The sequence below is a fragment of the Pterocles gutturalis genome, unplaced genomic scaffold (genome assembly GCF_000699245.1).
Source record: "Pterocles gutturalis isolate BGI_N339 unplaced genomic scaffold, ASM69924v1 scaffold7125, whole genome shotgun sequence".
In the NCBI taxonomy this organism is placed as follows: domain Eukaryota; kingdom Metazoa; phylum Chordata; class Aves; order Pterocliformes; family Pteroclidae; genus Pterocles; species Pterocles gutturalis.
The window spans coordinates 1-19,652 of NW_010138112.1; the positions used below are offsets into that span (position 1 = coordinate 1).

The 19,652-nt window shown below is 50.2% G+C and overlaps 2 protein-coding genes across 2 annotated transcripts; one reads left to right on the forward strand and one right to left on the reverse strand.

Moving 5' to 3' along the window:
* Positions 1-364: 364 nt before the first annotated feature.
* Positions 365-5,871, forward strand: GRHPR (glyoxylate reductase/hydroxypyruvate reductase; the record flags this gene model as incomplete). Its single annotated transcript, XM_010082847.1, has 6 exons — positions 365-481; positions 777-865; positions 1,519-1,623; positions 2,510-2,645; positions 3,113-3,243; positions 5,750-5,871. Coding segments are annotated over 6 exons (700 nt in total), but the record flags the coding sequence as incomplete, so codon positions are not given.
* An 8,161-nt stretch (positions 5,872-14,032) lies between these two features.
* Positions 14,033-19,280, reverse strand: ZBTB5 (zinc finger and BTB domain containing 5). Its single transcript, XM_010082846.1, is given in 3 exon segments — positions 14,033-14,128; positions 14,130-16,083; positions 19,178-19,280. Coding segments are annotated over 3 exon segments (2,052 nt in total). The 5' UTR covers positions 19,180-19,280.
* Positions 19,281-19,652: the final 372 nt, after the last annotated feature.

Genomic DNA, 19,652 nt, shown 5'->3' on the forward strand with positions numbered 1-19,652 from the left:
AAAGCTTGGGGCTGGTCCCACTCAAGGTGTTGCCACACTGTGGGTCACTTTGGGACGGGCCAGGCAGGTGGACTGTACCAGTGCTGGGGCTGTAGGGGGTTCACAGCCTGCACCCCCATCTTACAAGGGTATGGCAGGGGGGAACCCCCCCCCGAAACGGGGGGTGCCAGGGAAGGGCTGGGGTAACCCCAGCAGCAGTGGGGAGAGGCTTTGGAGGACGAGCTGGGGACCAGGAGGGATGTCCCCTTTCACGTGACACTGCAGGCACCCAGACGAGGTGCAGCATCTGCAGCTTGCCCAGAAATGTTGCGGTAGCCTCCCGAGGCTGGCAGCACTGCCCCAGAGAGCTGTGCTTGCCCTGCAGAGGGATTCGCGTGGGGTACACGCCTGACGTGCTGACTGATGCCACCGCGGAGCTCACTGTGGCCCTGCTGCTGGCCGCGTGCCGCCGGCTGCCCGAGGCCGTGGAGGAGGTGAAGAAGTGAGTATCGGCCACTGCCAGATGGAGCAGGGGCTGGCTCCTGAGCAGGGAGCCCCCGGGTATGAGCCCCAAGGCTGCTGCTGCAGACCGAGGTCCCAGCAGGTTCCTGCAGGAGACCACCACAGTCACTTGCAGCAGGAACCTTGGGGACACTGGCTGTGAGATCCTGTCTGTGTCGGGGGCTGGCTGCTGGCAGCAGCGTGCTCTGGCATGCTGGCCCAAACGCTGGTCTGGGCCATGAACAGACCCTAGCCTGCTGCCACCTGACGTCTGTCTCTGTTGCTCTCTCTGCCAGCGGTGGCTGGACAACGTGGAAGCCCTTGTGGATGTGTGGCTACGGTCTGTCTGACAGCACGGTGGGCATCGTAGGTCTGGGGAGAATAGGTAAGTGCAGCTCAGGCGCAGGATTTGTGTGTCTCCAGCGATGGCAGGGTGGTGTCCCTGGTGCTCACTTCTTAAAATCAGTGAGAACAAGGAGAGCTGGGTGGAGCCTCTGTGAACAGTGATCTGGACTTGTCAGGACAAAACCTTAAAGCTTGAAGCATCCAGACGCATCCTTTGCATCTCAGTACTACAGCAGAGGGGATGTCGTCCTCTTGATTCTCAGTTAAATGCTCTGACAAAAGTCCAGGATGACATGCCTGTCACCCGTTCGGTTGTGGACTTTGTCAGCAGGTGGCTTTTCCTTTCCTCACTTTTCACGAGGGTAGCTTCAGGTTTAACGTCCTACAGCTCCCTTTGCACAACTTCACTGTGGCTGGGAGTTTGTTCCTGCCCACATGAGAAGCAGCAGGAGGCATCCGCCCCCTCCCAGCATCTGCCACACTCCAGACTCGGAATCAGCCCAGCAGGAGCCATCCCACCTCCATGACCCTTCAGCAAGCGATGGGCTCTGCTGCTGCCATGCTGTTGGATGCACTGAGCGCGAGCTTGCTGAGTGATGGAGAGCCCGGGCGGATCCTCATGGCAGGTGTCGGTCTCTGTGTGCACGCCTCGTGCAGGTGCTGCACAGCTGTGGGACATCTCTCTCACTCTAGGACAGGCGGTGGCCCGACGCCTGAGGCCGTTTGGGGTCAGGAAGTTTTTATACACCGGCAGCTGCCCGAAGCCAGAGAGTGCTGCGGAGTTTGATGCCGAGTTTGGTAAGAAGGTGGCAGGAGCGGGCCGCCGGTCAGTCATTGCAGGGCAGCACAGAGGTCATGGCTGGGACCGTCATCGTGGGCTGTGGCTGCTGCTGCTTTTGCCTTTTGTCACCCCCGTGTCCCTCGGTGATTTCCAGGGAGTTTCATTCCCACAAGGAATGTAAGGGACGGGGACCATCCCCTGCAGACCATCCCCCATGAGGTGGGTACTGCAGCATCCTCCAGGGAGCAGGGGATGGGCTGTGGCTGAGTGCAGGTCTTCCTTGGCAATAGATGCTCATTGCTGGAAACAAACATCAGCTTTAGCCTCCTGCTGTAAAATGAGTGTCACCATCCAGCCAAGCCCGGGAACATCTCTGAGCTGCCAAATGGGATGTTTCTGTGGCCTGTTAGAGTCCCGAGGCTTGCATCATGTGCTGATTTTTAATCCACAGCCAGCACATGTCCAGTCGGTACTTCTCTGCACAGAGCTATTTGCAGACCTTGTCCTGCTCCTCACAATTTCCTCTCCTCACATCCAGGAGGGAAAGTGGCGCAAGTTGTTATCTGGAGGCACCATACAGAGAGATTTAACGCTGGGATAAACTGCTGTGTTTTGCGGTCTGAAGATGAAACACAAACCAGAGCGTCCTTGGGCCGGATGGCTGAAGCATCACTAGATTCCCCTTTGGCTTGAGTTTAATTCAAAAGTGAAACAAAACACGGCAACAGTGTCTGCAGGCACATACGCGGTTTCTGTTCGGTGTTTGCGGGTCCTTGTGTCTCCGTCTGCAGAGAAGGGTCAGACAGGTCTCCAGAGCAGCACTTGCCAGTGGGCAAATCTCGGGGATGAGTGGGGTGGTGAGCTGAGGTCCCGGGCAGAGCTGTGACCTGTGTCCCTGCTCAGTCCCTCTTGCCAGGCTGGCCAAGGAGTCTGACTTCGTCGTGGTGACGTGCGCGTTGACCCCGGCCACCCAGGGGATGTGCAACAAGGACTTCTTTGGCAGGATGAAGAAGACCGCTGTGTTCATCAACACCAGCAGGTGAATCACACCCCTTGCACGGCCATGGCTGCAGGGGAGGGCCGGGGCGGGGCTTCAGGATGTTCTTCCTTCAGGGTCCAGGCAAGTGCATTCAGCCTTCACAGTGCAGCCACCAGCACCATTTGCCCGGTGCATGGTCTGCTCCCTCCAGACCACGGTCTCTGGGGAACAGGATAGGAGGTGATCAGGGGGCTTCAGCCTCTGTGTGCCCCCCAGGGCCCTGTGTCCCGCTGCAGTGGAGTGAAGGGACGATGAGGTGGGGGGATTGCCCAGGACAGGGCAGTGCCTGCCAGGAGCCTTGCTTTTGGGACAGAGGTGGCTGCAACAGGCATCCAGAAGGGTTCTGACCCCCCGCCCCAGGCAGCCCTGGGGACCTGGGTGCCCCCTCCTAGGCTGTCCCCCCGTGGCCCATGCCGTGGCTGAATGCCCCCAGGACCCACCTCGGCAGCTCCCTTCATGTCTGCCAGGGGGGCCGTGGTGAACCAGGAGGACCTGTACAAAGTGTTGGCCAACGGGGAGATTGCGGCCGCAGGGCTGGACGTCACGACACCGGAGCCACTGCCCACCAATCACCCCCTGCTCTCCCTCAAGAACTGCGGTAAGCGGCCAGCAGGACCCCTGCTCTGCGCCGGGTCCTGCGCCTTGGGTGCCTCATGTGCCCACCGCCGGGACCCGCCAGCTGGTGTGAGGATTCCCCATCCCAGGAGCCTGCCGGTGCAAACAACCCCAAAATGTATCAGGACATGGGGGTCCAGTGCATAGACTGTCGGTAGCCACTGTGCCATGGGGAAGCTGCTAGAGGGGACAACCCCATCAATGTGGTGTAAAACAGGCACAGGAGGTGTTTTAATTCTCCAAAAAGCAGTTGAGATCAGCTAATTTTTTAATACCTTCCTGATGGATTTCCTCTCAATGGGCTGAGGCATGGGGTGAAATTCATGGAGGTGTCTGATGCCAGCACGTGCCTGAATGAGAAACCAAGTCCCTGCTCATGCCCTGCCAAGCTCTGGTGTTCTGTAAGCTGCTGGGCATATATTCTGCCAGAAAAACTTCCCATGAAGCTGGATGCTGTGTCTGTCTAGAGAAATCCCAGCCTTGGGAGCACAGGAACCACTGCAGGGTCTCCAGCTAACCCATCCCATGTGAGCTGGGGCTGGCCGGCACAGGTTCAGCACGTGTGCTCAGAAGAATAGTTCATCTAAGTGCTGGCCTTGTCTTGCCATCCATGTTCCCCAGCAGATGTTGGGAAATCGGACAGCCCTGGGGTGCAGAGGCCAGCGAGTGCTGTGGGATGAGCAGGGGCGTTTTTAGCAGATGCATCCTCCAGACAGCCCGAGGCAGCCTCCCCTGGGGAAGGGGAGCCCGGCAGGCTCAGGCAGCAGTTTTCTGGATAGTAATGGTATCAGGCAGGTGGGAAGGTGCTGTCCCAGGACCATGGCATGTCCTCTCCAGAGGAGGTTGTGTCGGGTGAGAAGGGATGGTTAGAAAGGCTGGCGTGGCCGCTCCTGGGTTCAGCCTCACCGGGCTGCTGGAGCAGAGGCAGGAGCGCCTGCAGCTGGGGCGGGAGCTGAGAGCTGCCGTGCGGGGCGGGTGATGTTTTAGTGCAGGACGTTACCAGCCCTTGGTGTTCTCCTGGCATCCTTGTTTTTCCTGGCTCCTCCTCGGACAGGGAGTGCGTGGGTCAGGCTGGCTGCAGAGCAGGACTGAAGCTGGACAGGCTCTTGAGTCAGAACAGAGACAAACGCAACATGAGGAAGGCAATGCTTTATACCGAGAAAGTAAACATCTGCGATTGTCTGACCCCATCGCCGGGTCTTCCTGAGCCTCCCCTTGCATCATCCAGTGCCTCGGCTGCTGGAGCTACACCCCAGCGTGAGATTTGGTGTGAGCATCTGCACTTGCACAGGCAGAGTCCTGGGCAGCTGTGCAGGCAGCAGCAGGATGTTCTCTCTCCAGGAAGGAGTTTTTTTGGAGTAGGAAAAGTTTGTTCCAAAAAGAAACTATAGAGACAGCCGTGAAAATTTGGAACTACCCATGACTGGGTGTCCATTTCAGAAATACAAGTTCATAGCTTTTGCTGTGATTATCTTTTTGCTAAAAACCATTTTTAATTTGTTTGCTCTGGGTTCCCATGGTAGACAGTGTGAGAATTACAAAAGCAGATGTTTTCTGGAAATACTTGCAGGACTTCAGAGATCTTAGAACTCTGGAACACCAAGCAAAACAAAAATAAATACACATGTATTTATTTTCACAGAAGTGAGGCTTTGATGATTCTGAAACTATTCACAGATTTCAGCCAGAACTGCCAAATAGTTTCAGCAGCTGGAGGAACACGGGATAAGTAGAGGAGGAAGAAGTGTTGACATTACTTTCACAGCAGACAGGGAACCCAGGCTGGTTCTTGGCTTGGGGAGAAAGAACCTGCATGGCCCCACATCCAGGGCAGCAGCACGTTGGTGTTCAGGGTGCTACATTTCCCGTATGTGCTCCCTGTTAGAAAACAGACACTACAGCGCAGGCCTTGGGCAAGCACTCCCCCCCAAATTACTATCAGTAGATAGTAATTTGCCACTCAAGCAGCTTTGGCTCCTTTGCATTGCATGAAAGGTGGATACAAATCCCTGCCCCGATGCTGCAGCATACCGGCTCTGCTCGGCACGGGACGTTTGCTCCACATTTGCCTTTCCAGTGCACCCAGTTTTCAGGCTCTTGCCCCAGTAGGTGTTGGTTCATGCCCATCGGCAAGCAGAACCCCCTCAAGCCATCTGGCAATCAGTGCAGATTGCACTGTGCATTCATCTGCTGCAGGGATGGGGTTTTACATCTGCCACCAACTGTCAGTCAGTGCAGGAAGGTGGGTGCCAAGCCTGAACGCAGAAACAAGGACCCACTCTTAGCTGATTGTCTTTGGCCTGGAGGACTTAAAAAAACCTCTCACCCATTTATAGATGTCTCTTCCAGTCCCCAGGGGCTGATGGTTCTGTTCACGCTCTGTGTCTGGTGTGAGCTCCTGGTGCAGCACGCGGGGAAAACCCCCGAAAGAGGCTGCAGGAGGTCAGCAGAGGTATGGAACGAGCGTGTAACTGTTCTGTCTCCTGCAGTGATCCTGCCGCACATTGGGAGTGCCACCTATGCCACGCGGAGCACCATGGCCGTGCTGGCAGCTGAGAACCTGCTGGCGGGGCTGCGCGGGGACCCCATGCCCCACGAGCTGGTGCTGTGACAGCCAGACCCCACGCTGTGGGCAGCAGGACATGGTGTTGCCCCCCCGGAGACACCATGCACACCAGTCCTGCGCTGCCTCGCCTCTGCCATGGCAGCCAACCGTGCCCGGAACCATTAAAGAGAAGCGGTGAACGTGTCACAGTCGTTTCGTTTGAGAACGGGGTGCCCCTGGCGTGTGGTGGAGCACACGGTGCTGCGGGGAAGCAGGGGACTGCAGGTCCCACAGCCGTGTTGCCAGGAAATATAACTGAACGTCAGTGTGACATTAAGCCACAGTCATTGTGTTATAGCGTGTCTGCACAGAGACGGGTGCTGGGCGGTCACTCCACACAGCTGCACACCCGGTTTCAGTCACATTGTGCGTTTGTACAGTTCTAAATGTTCGGTCTGCTTTGCCACATCCTTCTAACTACAATTGATTTGGTTTTATCTCTTTTTAACTGTAGTTGGTCAGCTCTTTTCTCGCTTCGATTTAACAACACGGTGCTCCTTAAATTTACTGCACATGCTTGGCAAGTGTGAGACTTAATTCAGGAGGGCTGTCTCAACACTTGGAGGTGTGATTTTTAGTGTTATATTAAAATGAGGATGGGTCACTTTTGGACGGTGCTAATCACTAACTTGGCTGAATGCTGCACACATACCCAGGGTGTTCCTGTCTTCAAGGGTAAATCTAACACACCCCAGGTGATTAAAAAGTTTTTCTCAAAAGCCCCAAGGACAGTCATCCTCATCTACACCAAGAGCACGTACTTGTTATGTTTGCTCTAACTTCCCTTGCAAACACTGCACTCAGCAGGTGATGGATGGTGTTTGTCCCAATTCAGAAAACACACAGTGTCAGCACTGTCGTGTATTTTGCTTTCCAGCACGTGTTGTGCCGTGACAGAGCTGCTGCTGCAGCACCAGCCCAGGTCGCAGTGAGAGGCCGGGTGGTTCCGTACGGGAGCTCCCAGCCTGTATCCAGGAGCGGGGAGCAGCAATGGCTCAGTCAGCATGGGGCCACTGCTGCCAGGGAGCTGCTGCAGCTGCTGCCAAGTATGTGTTAAAAGGTCATATTGAACTGATGCCAAGGCATGACAGTTCCGTTCTTCAGGTGTCAAAAGCAAAAAACGCTTGCATGGCTCCCTGGCACCTCCAGCTCTGCCTTTTTTATCTGTCACTAATTCTGGGGATGGCTCTGAAGTGGGTGCAAACAGGAATTCATACTGGGAGATTCTGCAACCCCCCACTGGTTCTGGCCTCAGCTCTGCTCCCCAGTTTGTTTTTTTCCCAGACATTTGCAGTGTAGACCTGAGCAGGTGCCAAGCCTCCAGCTGCCAGGAGTGGCCGGGACAGGCACATTTCAGGGGATTTGGGGATTCCGTCTCTCCTGCAGCGACTGCCCCACTTCTATAACTGTGGGTGGAGCCCACCTCTCCCTCCCAGTCCTCCCCAGCAAGCTTCTGCTCCAGTAGGTGGAACAACCAGTGAGGTGTGCTCCCGGGATTGCTCCCGCACGCTGCTCACCGTGCCAGAACAGAGATGTTGCATGGCAGTGGCAGGAGGAATTCAACAAGTCTAGAGCTTGTCAGAAATCCTGCTCTGAATGCACGTGTGCTGGGTGCGATCCCCGAGCACCTTCCTGCTGTGAGGGTGGAAAGGGTGGAGAAGGACATTTTTTGCAGGAGGCGTACCCATGAGGTGTCTGCAGCAGGATCCTGTGCAGTGAGCGCGGCACTGCAGCATCCCGACGTGCTCCTGAGGACAGGAGCAGCGCGTTCCTCACTTTCTTCAGCAGGGGGCTTGGCTGTGGGCTTGCGAGGGCAATAATGAGGAAGGGCCTCGTGCTTCCTCCCGCAGGGGGGCTACACCTGGCCAGACCCCTCCTGGAGGGCACCAGCGCCCGACACAGCATTACCACACTCCTTCCAGCCATCAGGCTCAGGGCAAGGGCGTGCACTAGGTGGCCGTGCTGCCGGAGGCGGCTGAGCCTGGAGGCAGCGAGCACTGTGCTGCAGCCGGACGGATGGAGAACGGCCACTGGAGGAGCGCCCAGGACAGCACCAGCCACAGCATGCTTGAACTGCGCAATTCACCGTTCGTTATTGTGCAGCACAGGACAGAAAATGCATGGGTCCACACCTCTGAGAGCAGCAGTGTACTGTTTTCTCCAGCTCTCATCCTGTAAAAAGCAGAGCACGGTGCTGCATAATAACACAAAACATTTCTTAAGAGGTGAGAGGGGAGAGCAGCAGCTGGCAGCATCCTGAGTCTGGTGCAGGGAGGGAGCTGAAACACAGAGAAAAGGCTGTGCTCCAGAACTGAATTCATCTAGTACACTCTGTACTTCTCCTTCTGTCACACAAGTGCTCTTCCTGCTGCAGTCTCTGCCTGAATGTCTCTTGATGTTAAATGAACCATACTCCGATAGCGATAATAGCTATGGGAAGATGTTCATTAATTAGCTATTGATGCTGGCTAGTTAAAGGAAGACCTTTGCTTCATGCCTCAGAGAGTATCTGACATGTCTATCAATAGTTTTGACTCACAAGCCTTGCTGATTACTGTATGCCTGCCCATCACAAAGTGCCAGGGAAGTTTCTAATGAGCCCTCTGCTGACCAAGGGAAGGTGTGTGGCTGTGGTGGTGAACGGGAAAGGAGCGGGCTCCTCAGCATCTCACCTGGCTGGAAAGTTTCCAGTTGATGCAACAGAAACCAGACAGATTTACTGTGGTGTGAAAACCTCGTCTGTATTACATAGGCATGAGTCCATTTGCTGGTCTGTTTGATTTTTGAGACCTGTTAGTTTTAACACTAAAGATCCTGGTATTGGTGAAGTTAGTGTAATGCTGAAGGATGCTGACTAAATTTGTGACTCCTAATTATGTGAGAAATAGGTAAGGGTACATGAACGGGTACCTGAGTACCTGTATTAGATGCCCCGAGTATATGAAGAAATAGACATCAGCTCGTACATAAGACTGCCAGAGTGACCAGAGCACATTTCATGTGTTGCATCTTGGAATTTCTTCGAGAAGAGTACCTTCTGCAGTGGTTGATTGTGGTGCCCTGACAGCAACGGAAATCAGCAGTATGCCCTTGCTGAAAAGATTCTGCTTTCTAACAAGACTGAAAAAGCTGTAAATTATAAAATTAATCTTATCTGTCTGCTTAAAGGAACTTGTCAGTGTTTAGTGAAGCCTGAGAGTGGCTGGTTGGAGCTGAACCTGCTGATAGCACAGCAGAGGAAAGCCGTGACGGGTCTCTGTCCGAGGGCAAACACCTCCTAACAAACAGGATTTCTTGCCCAGTAAGTTCTGGATGGGCTCCGTACCAACAATCACCAGTCACAACTGTGCCACCAATGGCTGAAGAGCCATCATGGTGAGCTGCAGCAGCCCCAGGGCAGAGCGGCTGGGCTGGGACTGTGCGTTGTTGCGTCGACGTCTTCCCATGAGGAATTCAGAGAGCAGCAGTGACGGCGGGTTACGCATTCTACAGATGTTGTGTAGATATTTACATAATTTCAGTAACAACCGTGATAACAATCTCTTATGGAGAGTATATTCTACCAGGAACAAAATAGTTACTGAGTAAAGTTCAGGCGTTTACAATTAGTTTTTGCTAAGAGCAAGCACATCTTTACAGGCAGGGATAAAGAGCAATGGTGGCTCTGCGGGTGCTTTCGAGTGGCTGTTCTGGTGGTCGGCTGGCTGACGGTGCTGGTACACACATGGAGCTGGGCACTCGCCTGCGGTGGGAAGTGGCGTTCCACACCAGATGAGAGATTCCTCCATCCACCGCGCTTGCAGCTGGGGGAAGACCCTGAAGCAGGGAGGGAGGGGGCAGAAGAATGCCATCCCGCGGGCAGGCGGAGGGGTCACACTGGCTCTTGCCAGCCAGTTGCAGGGGCCAGCCCCACCACGCCACACATCAGCAGCAAATGCGGTAAAACTGCCACGGAAGCAAGAGCACTTACTGCAGCTCAGCACTCGAAGCACCTACACGATGGCACCAGCATGGTTTAAACAACCATGGCCAGGGCCAGACTGCTCCATGGTGGTGTTGCGGTTGGGTTGTGTTCTACAAGGCTGAGCTACGAGCCGGAGATGCTCGTGGATGGACCCATGGATGGACAGAGCACACAGCACAGCCTCTCTGCAAGCTTCCAATGGGAAACTTTGCCGTAGTCTTTCCAAGACACTTTTCTCTGACAGGAGCAGCGCAGCTTTAAAAGTGATTCCATGGCACGAGCGAACACAAAGCCTCGGCTGAGCACACGCTCCTACACACACAGCTACACAGGTGTGGTGTTGATATACAGCTTCCACCACCTGACAGCTTGCATTAGTTCAGAGTCACTCCCTTTTATGGGAAGCTCCAGACTGAACTTATTTTCATAGGTTATTAAGAAAAATTAAGAGAGCACAATATAGTATTTAAATTACAGGCTGCTGCTTTTATGCCTTTTAAAAATCAATTTAACTACGCTGGTGTCTACTGAAGACATGAATTATGCTATCATGCCATGCAATTCAGTCTCATCAGTACTAATACATTTTATAAGGCAAGTCACCAAACCAGCCTTTGTTAGCTGCCTTGCGCTGCAGACCTGGAAGGTCACTGATGGGTGTTCAAATGTCGTTACCAAAAATAATCACTGTTACCCAGCCATTTACCCTCGCTCCCTGGCCAGCACAAGCACCTGCACAGTCACAAAGTGAACTCACCAAGGAACTGATACAGCCAAAAAAACCCTCAATAATTCCCATGCACAACCAGGGGTGCTCCCTGAATCCCAAGGCTTAATTTAATGTCACCCCCCCCAGAGCAGACAGCTGGCCACAAGACAAACCCCACACTGCGGCACCGCTCGACGGGACCGTGAACCACCCCGAGCCCGACCAGAGCCACGGCAGTGAAGCCCAGCCATGCTCTGTGGGGTCAGCCCAGCTCACAAAGCCTCAATGGGACAACGCAGTCCTTCGAGACTTTGCACTGGCTCAAAAAAGGACCCACCTCTTGCTGATTAGATATTACCTGTCCTCTCAAAATTGGCAAAGCCTCGGCATGAAGCAGGAGGGTGGATAGGGGCACCATGATGCCGCATTTGACAAACATGCCTACGTGTGTGCCCACGTGTCAACAAGATTATTTTGCGCTGCCAAGTGATTCTGTAACACAGAGAGCCCCATCAGCTAACACACGAGCATCGCTTGTTCAGTCAATCCATTACGTGCTGTTGGCAAAGACACCCGGGTAATGTAAACAAGTAAATCAAGTAGGACACAGCAGCACAAAAATGTTGGGTTTATTTCAGGTGTTTCATAGTACAAACATACCGACATCTTCACATGAGATCTCACTGTAGCATTTATAAAGGTAAATTTTGAATAAAAGTCAGGGTGATAAGCTCTTTGACAACATCAGCAGGCTTTGAGGTGAGATGCTGTCTTGTTACAGCAGAGAACAGCAAAGTGGAGATACCACTGAGATATTGCTCCATATGGGAAGACCAGGAAAGCGAGAAGCCAGCCACAGGCTCCAGGGTTTACCGTGTGCTCCTCCAGATGCACTAAGATGTCAATGAATAACCAAATTTAAAGTTTCTACTTCCAAAAATGCTCCAGGTTTTATTTTTTCTTAAAGAGAGACATCCTGCTGGACAAGGTCCAGTATTTCACAGTGACAATAAAATTTTTATAAAACTGGATCTAAAGTACAGTTAAATATGTTTATCTTCTCTGTTGGTTCTTAATTACTCTAATCTGCTTCCTCACAGAGACACTTTATTCCTATGTGTTGCAAGAATTCAAAGAATTCAGATGTGCTATAGGAAACAGACAGAAAATGTAAAAAATCCCCTATTTTTAACAGAAAACACTATAAATGCAAGGAAAATGAAACAATCATAACGTTACTAATAAGGCAACACAAGAAAATATTGAAGTACAAAATACTGCATTTTATTGATGTTTCAGTGAGATTGCTTAGCTCGATGCTGTTAGTCCCCTGATATCAAAATTATTATCAAACAAAATGTGAAATATCCTAACGCTTAAAAAAAATGCAGCACATTTCCTTAATGCTTATGAAATCAAGAGCCAGAAATATGACCATTAAATAAATCCTGTAACAAAACTTTAACATTTTAAAGGAATTAATCCAATCATTCACTGTGTCCATGTTCCTGTTTACCCTGGATGCTCGAGGTGCAAATGACACACGGACAGACATTTGGCATTTTTTTTTCAATGTGGAGCAATGTAATTAGAGATGAAGACACATTTCTTCATTAGCAGACTCCTGTTTCACATAAATCCAGGTACAGAAAGATTTCCATGTTTCCTTTGGTCTGACAATGACTGTTTGGTTTCTGTGCTTCCACAGTTTTGAGTTCATCCTGCTAAATGACCTACAGGGCTGTGGGTTAGTATTTTATTTTCAGTACTTATGCTACTATCAGGTAGCACAAACCCCACAAAACTGCCGCATACAATCAGACACGATATATTCGCTACACAGAATAAAATGAAGAGTGGAAGGTTTGCAAATTTTTTTTATATTAATGGGAAGCTGTTATTGTGTGATTTAGACACCAGAATTGCAAATCCTCTGTCTCTCCTGAGCAGAATGGACAGGCTGGAGCCCTGACCCAGCTCCTACATGGCAGAGCAGCATTTATCAGCAGAAGTGCTCCAGAATTTTATTTAGAAACCTAAACGCCGGGAGTTAGTTCACGGGCATCCTTAACAAAGAAAAAAAAAGGGACTGCAGACAGTATTAGTTACAGCAGTATCAAAGAAGAGGAAATTAAAACAAGATTTACATGATTCACTTGAAGAATAATGATCACTGAATTTCTGCTTTACAAAGTGTACAGTGCTAATTTAAAAATTAAATTTATGCTAGATTTTTAAAATTTATGGGGAAAAGTACATTTATGACAGTGCTTTAACTGGAAGGACTGGATTTGACAACTGCATTTTATGAAGAAACATAAATAAATATGGCAAGTGAGAATCATTCCTGACTGGTTTGATCTGAGGAATAATCCATAGTTGTGAAGGAAAGTAAATAAGTGTACAGAGGAGGAAATTAAAGCCTGAAGATAAGACTGTCAGAAAAGGACAATATGCTTACGCAATAATGGAGATCAGATTGACTATCAGCATCTGGAAACAGCAAGAGTCTATCTCACACAGTAAAAAAAGCCATCACAAATTATCTCTCTCCTTCAAAATAACAAAGCAGACAAAGACAAGCTCTTTTCAGACTTCTGTGTATATAGAATTTTAACATAGGAGATACAAATTGGTTAAAATACTGCTAAGAGTAGCACGAACAAGAAACAGTACTTCACTTATCACTTAATACAAGCTTCTACAGAAAAAAACAAACATCCAGATCTTGATGTATTCAAAGGATATATACATCTGGCAGTCCAAAAGTTACTTGTCTTGGATTTAATTTAAGCACCTTCGTTACACAGTGTCCTTTACTACAAAACAGCCAAACATACATTCATAACCCTATTTCATAACCCTATAACTATTTTCATAATTTGCGTATTTTAAAGCATTATGTCAGACAGGTGCATCCAAAGTTGTTTTTCTCTTTAAAGACACGCAATCTGCGCTAGTTACAGTAAACAGCTCTTGCACTACTGTCCACACATAATGCAGCAGCTTGTTTTACAGGTCATTTATTTAAACGCTTTGACTTTTAGAAAATACTTTAAAAAAACAAAAAGGAGAAAATTTGCACTTCAGTTTCTCATTCTTGAAACGTGCTACTTCAAGAGACAAAGACACTCTCACCCCTCTGACCTGCAAAGGAACTGCTGGGCTGTGGGGATTGCATCCCCGCCAGCCCACAGCCTGAGTGCGCATTGTAGTAACGCTTCACGCATCGACAGTGCGACGTCCGAGGATCTCCAAGCTCCTCGCTCACAGCTGCTGAAGCCTCACAACACCCCTGTGAGGTAGGTACAGTAATATCCCCATTGACAGAACCAAGACTTTTGTGTGTGTGGCACAATCACACTAAGTGTTCACCAACCAACGAGAGCAGCCTCTGAGCCTGCGGCTTCGAAGAAAATCGTGTTGGTGTTCCTGCGGCCCCTCAGGAGCTGATGTCTGCTCCACGTTCTCCTTGAGGCCAGGGGTGGAGCAGGTTAGAGCAAAGTGCTGGGCAGATTGCTGCTCTGCCACCGCAGGCAGGTGGTCTTGGAGTGTTTGTAGAGGTGGCTGGACTGGGTGAAACGCTTGCCTGGACTGGCTGACCCGCTTGCCACACTTGAGGCAGGCGTACGGCTTCTCCCCCGTGTGCACACGGATGTGCTTCTTGCAGTCCGTCAAGGTCAGAAACGTCTTGCAGCAGATCTTGCAGGCGTACTTGCGCGCACCCTCCACCACCAAGACGTTGTGCTCAGATAAGGCCTTCTTGCATTTGGAAAGGACGTCAGCAGACGCCCTCGTCAGCTGCGGCACACCAGGCTGAGACGAGTGCCCATTTTCAAAAGAAGTGGGCCCGCTCATGATCAGCTGGGAGCTGGATGAGTTGTCTTGCAGCTGGGAGCCCCGGACAGAGGTGACCACAGGCATTTTGGGGGCTATGCGGCGGTAGCCAGGAAAGCTGCTGGCTCCCCCTCTGACTGAGCCCATCACTGCCCTCGACAGGGAGTGCAAGACCAAGCCTGACCGTGGAAAATCCATGCCAAACTGTTCCGCCGCCCGGCACCCCGAAGTCTGTACACAGGGGTGACTCATCACATCCTGCATTGGCCTAACAAAATGGGAGTCGGCAGGCTCACTGAATGGATTCTCGACGTGAGAGACAGTGGCAGATGAGTGGCCACCAGCAGGCCCTGACTCTGGACTCATCAGGTAGGAAGCATCGCTCTCCATCCTGCAGTCACTGGTGGTATTTGGAATGTTGTCATCGCTGTTCTGATTAGCACCGAAACCACCACCTCTGCTTTTATTCAGAAAATTTGAAATACTGAAAGTAGACTTGTGTTCCAGGTTGTTTGACATCTCCATAATGTGGATATCTCCCACCCTGTCCGTGCTGGACTGGGGGTCAGAAAAGCTGCGGTCGCTGCTCTCGGGACTCAGCTCTATCTTCTCCGCACTCACCACTCCTCCTTCCACCTCAACAGACTCACTGCCCTCCGCTTGGGAGGTGACATCGCTCACCTCGTCCTGCGGCTCCGGGGAGCTCAAGGGCTCAGACTTCACCACCACCCTCATATGCTCTTTTTCGCTCAGACTGATCTCAGGATTCTCACACGGGAAGCTGTTCTTCTCAGAGGCAGCCTCCTGGTCAAAGCTGGTTTCCACCTGTGTTGCCTGGGATGCCATGGACATCTGGGAAATGTTTCCTCCACTGTTGTCAGACTGGCTGGGCACTTGAGCATCTTCCTGAGCACTGAAAGACTGACCAAACAGAATAGTATTATCCTCCTGGTTATCACCAACAGCATCAGCCTTAGAGTTGTCCACAATCTTCAGCGAATCTGGCGAGAAGAAATCTTCCCGCGAATGAACTACCGCCTGCCCGCTCTCTGCGGTCACATCGGAAACAGACTCGTCCATGGTCGGCCTGATGTGCTGCCTGGCCCGATCTTCAGAAGACTGCTTACGTTTGTGGAGACGACGGATAGGAAAAGTAATGTGCTGCTCAATGTTGCTTCTCATCGAGGAGCTCATAGTACTTGGCTGTTCCTCTGTGCTCTGAGTGGAATTTAACGCAGAGCTCACAATGCTCAAACCAAGCTGCTGGAGCATGAAGGACCTCTGCATGCGTGCATTCTGCTCTTGAACTCTATCGCTGGGTGGAGACATTGGCAGCGTCCTGGTAGTAAGGTAGTGTTTGCATGCTTTAACAACAGAGTTCAAATGTAAGTGAGAAGCAGCCAGCAAGACATCCATAACGTTGCTCTCCCCAAGCATTAGTGTGGAAGTGTACATCATGTCTATCAGAGCAGCAAAAGCTTCTGCTGTCACCACTTCACTGTCCAGCTGAATCATATTCATCGTCTGATCCCCTTCTGCGACGGTGAACAGGGCTCGGAAATGTGTGCTACATGCTGCCAAAACGGAGCGATGGGCTTTGAAATGCCTGTTTCCCACCACAATGACGCAGTCGCAAAGCTGGCCATGAAGCCTCTGGTAGTTGAGCTGCTGGAAGATTTGCTCAAAGTGTCCTGGAAAATCCATGATCCTGTAAAACAAAACAGAAGAAACTAATATAAAAAATGGCTGAAGTCCTACTCAGACCATAGCAAACCCGGGTTTAAAATGAAAGACAACAGCTGAAAGACAGATGAGCAATAACTGATCTTAATTTACCGCTGCCACGTTGGTACGGTATCAGAGCTGGCAGCCTTGCAGAGGAGGAGACAGAATACAGGTTCTGCCATGGAGCTGACCTGGTATAACAGCTGCCTCAGCATCAAATGTGTCACGGGCAGCTCTGCTGCCACCCGAATAATGCAGGTCACTTCACCACCTTAGTCCAAACTACAGCACACTCTACAGTAAAACATTTAATCCTGCTTTTTTAAAAAAAATTCAATTGTGAATAATCTACTGCAACCTTTAATAAATTGCTCCCTCTGAAAAGTCTGAACGGTAATTCTCACATCATTTAATCCATCATAGCCTTCAGCAAATGACATTCTGCACAGGTTCTCAGCCACTGTGCAAAACTGTCATTCAAGCATCTGCTTTTCACACAGAAACACAGAAGAGAGAGAGTTAATGGAAGAGAAAGGAGAGACTTCTGCACTGGAACAAGTGGTCAGCTCTGACCTGAAACTGCCACTTTTAACTATCAGAACGACAATATAATTTTCTTATTCACTATAGTTTATCAGCTGGGATGCACTGAAAGTCCTCTGGTTTTCCCACAAAATAAATAAAATGATAGTAAGAGAGAAAAGATGGCCGATATTAAGAGCCAACTCTGCAGCTGCTGTTCTTTATGAACCTTCTTGGTCCATAAGCAAGTTATGGGAAGTTTTTGACAAAATGATGCACCACTCAGCAAGACAACTAGACACACTCTGGGGTGTTTTTTTCTTTAATTTCCATTAGCAGAACATAAGTCAAATCTTAGTAGGCTCACCTTAAGGCTATCTAGGTGACTTTCTGTGATATCTCTACTTTTTCTCACAACACATCAACAAAGTATAAGATTTGGTGAACAGCAAGGTCTGAACAACAATGGGGCATACACACACGTTTTTGTGTTCATGTTTATTTTTCAAGAACAACGCCACAGTATCATGTGAAACAAGAAGACTGTAAAGCAGCTAAAATAAAAGGTCACACAAAAAGAATTATAGTTTTGAAAAGGGATCAGATGTGAATCTGCCAATGTAGAAATTCTGTTCTCAAATGCACACATGTTGTGAATAAACCATATGCTGCATTTGCATATGTGCATGGTCACAAGCTATATGAGTAAGTTGCATAGAAAGCTTCCGATAGTCACATTTGACTAGTAAAGAAAAGTTTGCTCAGATGCAATGTTTGCATTTCACTTTATGCAATGACTTTGCTCAAAAGACACGCTCAGGCCAGAGTACACACATTCATCCAGAGGGAAACAGGTACAGCTGTTGATATAGATTGTTAATTACATTGCAATTTTGTTCACCTGGATGGATGCAGATTAACTAGTTACTGATGCAGATTTACTAGTTTGAAAAAGCAAAACCTCCAAAATGCAAAGAGCAACTGAGAAGATCCCCAGCCTGAAGCAACAGGAGCCCGTGCCCACGAAGGCTCGGTTCACATGCAGCAGCACACAACGTCCAGCATCTCAGAGCTCGGCACGCTCCTTTGCTGAAGCAACCGGGCAGCCAGGGACTGCCGCCTGTGAGACACGTGCTGCTGTGAGACTGCACTGGTCAGGTCAAAAAGCTGAGCAATGCAAGGAGGGTTACTGGTGGATCCACACTGTATTGGGCTTGTGTGGTGGGGAGCTACAGGTGTGGCTCCTGGAAGAAGCTGCTGGAAGCTTCCCCGGCTCCAGGTCAGACCCACCTCTGGCTGAGGGCGAGCCCGCCAGCAATGGTGGGACTGCCTCTGTGAGAACATAAAACTGCAGTGGAGAGAGGAGTGGGATGTGAGAGAAACAGCTGTGCAGACACCAGGGTCAGTGAAGAAAGGGGGAGAAGGTGCTGGAGCAGAGATTCCCTTGCAGCCCATGGTGAGACGGCAGCTGCCTCCTGCAGCCATGGAGGTAATGGTGGAGCAGAGATCCCCCTGCAGCCATAGAGGATAATGGCAGAGCAGATCTCCACCTGCAGCCATGGAGGTAACGGTGGAGCAAGGCTGATCTGCAGTGTGGCACCCACCACACCTGGAGAGGCAGGGGATCTCCTTCCCCAAAGGACCAAAACTGCAGAACACCATGCTGTTAATGACAGTGACTTCCCCAAATGCAGCAGTGCTGAACCATGACCACCCACAAAGGCAGCTCGGACAGGAGTGCTTTGCTGTGCCCACCTGCAACCAAGAACGAAAGTGTTCCACTGTACCTTTGCTGCAGAAAGCACAGGGCCCAGCAGAGACTGCTCCAGCTTCAAGGGCTGCCAGAAGCAAGCTGTTGACAAGCGCCCAGGCAGCTCCCAGTCTGTGCACTGCTTCAGGTCATTCTAGGAAACACTGTAAAAGACATAAAATACCTGAGAGCTTGTGCACCACCCTTATCCATCCCATCCCAGGAGGTGGTGTGCTGCAGAAGACTATGTAGTAATGCATTCAAACCAATGTTCAGAGAAGATTAAAAGTGAAAAACGCCAACAACACAAGGAAAAGATTTCACATCAGTAAAAAGATAGAGCTGGATTTCAGAAAGGAAGATGGGTTGCAAGGATGGTCCAAGATATTTCTGCCCAGGCAGAAATATGTATCTGAACCAGAAAAACAGGCAAGAGTTGTTATTTTGACCAATGATTTGGAATTTCAGGATTCAGAGAAAGCCCTTGCTTACAGTCACCAAAAGTGATGGAATCCTTGGTGCACTGGAAGAAAGACAAACTGCAGGTTTGCTTCTAATAACATTAATCTGGGTTGTTATTTAACTTTTACTACACCATAAAGGCTGAAGTTCTCAAACCAGAATCAACAAACACCGACCACACAGTGAAGGTGAGATCTCGTACAAGATCAACTGAAAATTATAAAATTAGAATTGAGTCGTAAATACTGCATACTATACCACATCGGGTAAGACATCAGCTACTTCAGTTTACTAAATACATGGAACACATCTATCTATGAGTGGTGTATTTCTGGAGAGGCACATTCAGTCTGTCTTCCCCTCCTGCTTCAGTGATACGTCACCTTTCAGCAACAGCCAGCTGTAAAGACCCCCTGAACCACCCTTGGGCTGCATATTCTCATCATTCCCCTACCAAATGACCCAACACCTCCAGAACATGACAGGCGGCATCCCATCACACGGTGTGCAAATGCCCATTTGGATGAAGGACAGAGATGCTCTTGACTGAGCAGCTGGTTTCAACAGCCAGTCTCTGCAGCCTCTGTGAGGCTCACAGCCAGCTCCAGGTCACATCTTGGGGACCCAGGGAATACCAGATGAAACCTTCTGCTGAATCAGAAGACCCAGTCAGTGGGACTCAGGGGAGGCACCAGTGGTACCAACAGCAGACGTGGAGCCCTGCGGCCTTTTGGAGAGCAGCAGGAAAGGGAACACCTTAGTTTTATAATCAAACAAATGACCACAAGTGAAAAGAAACTGTACCAGATTGTTTAGCT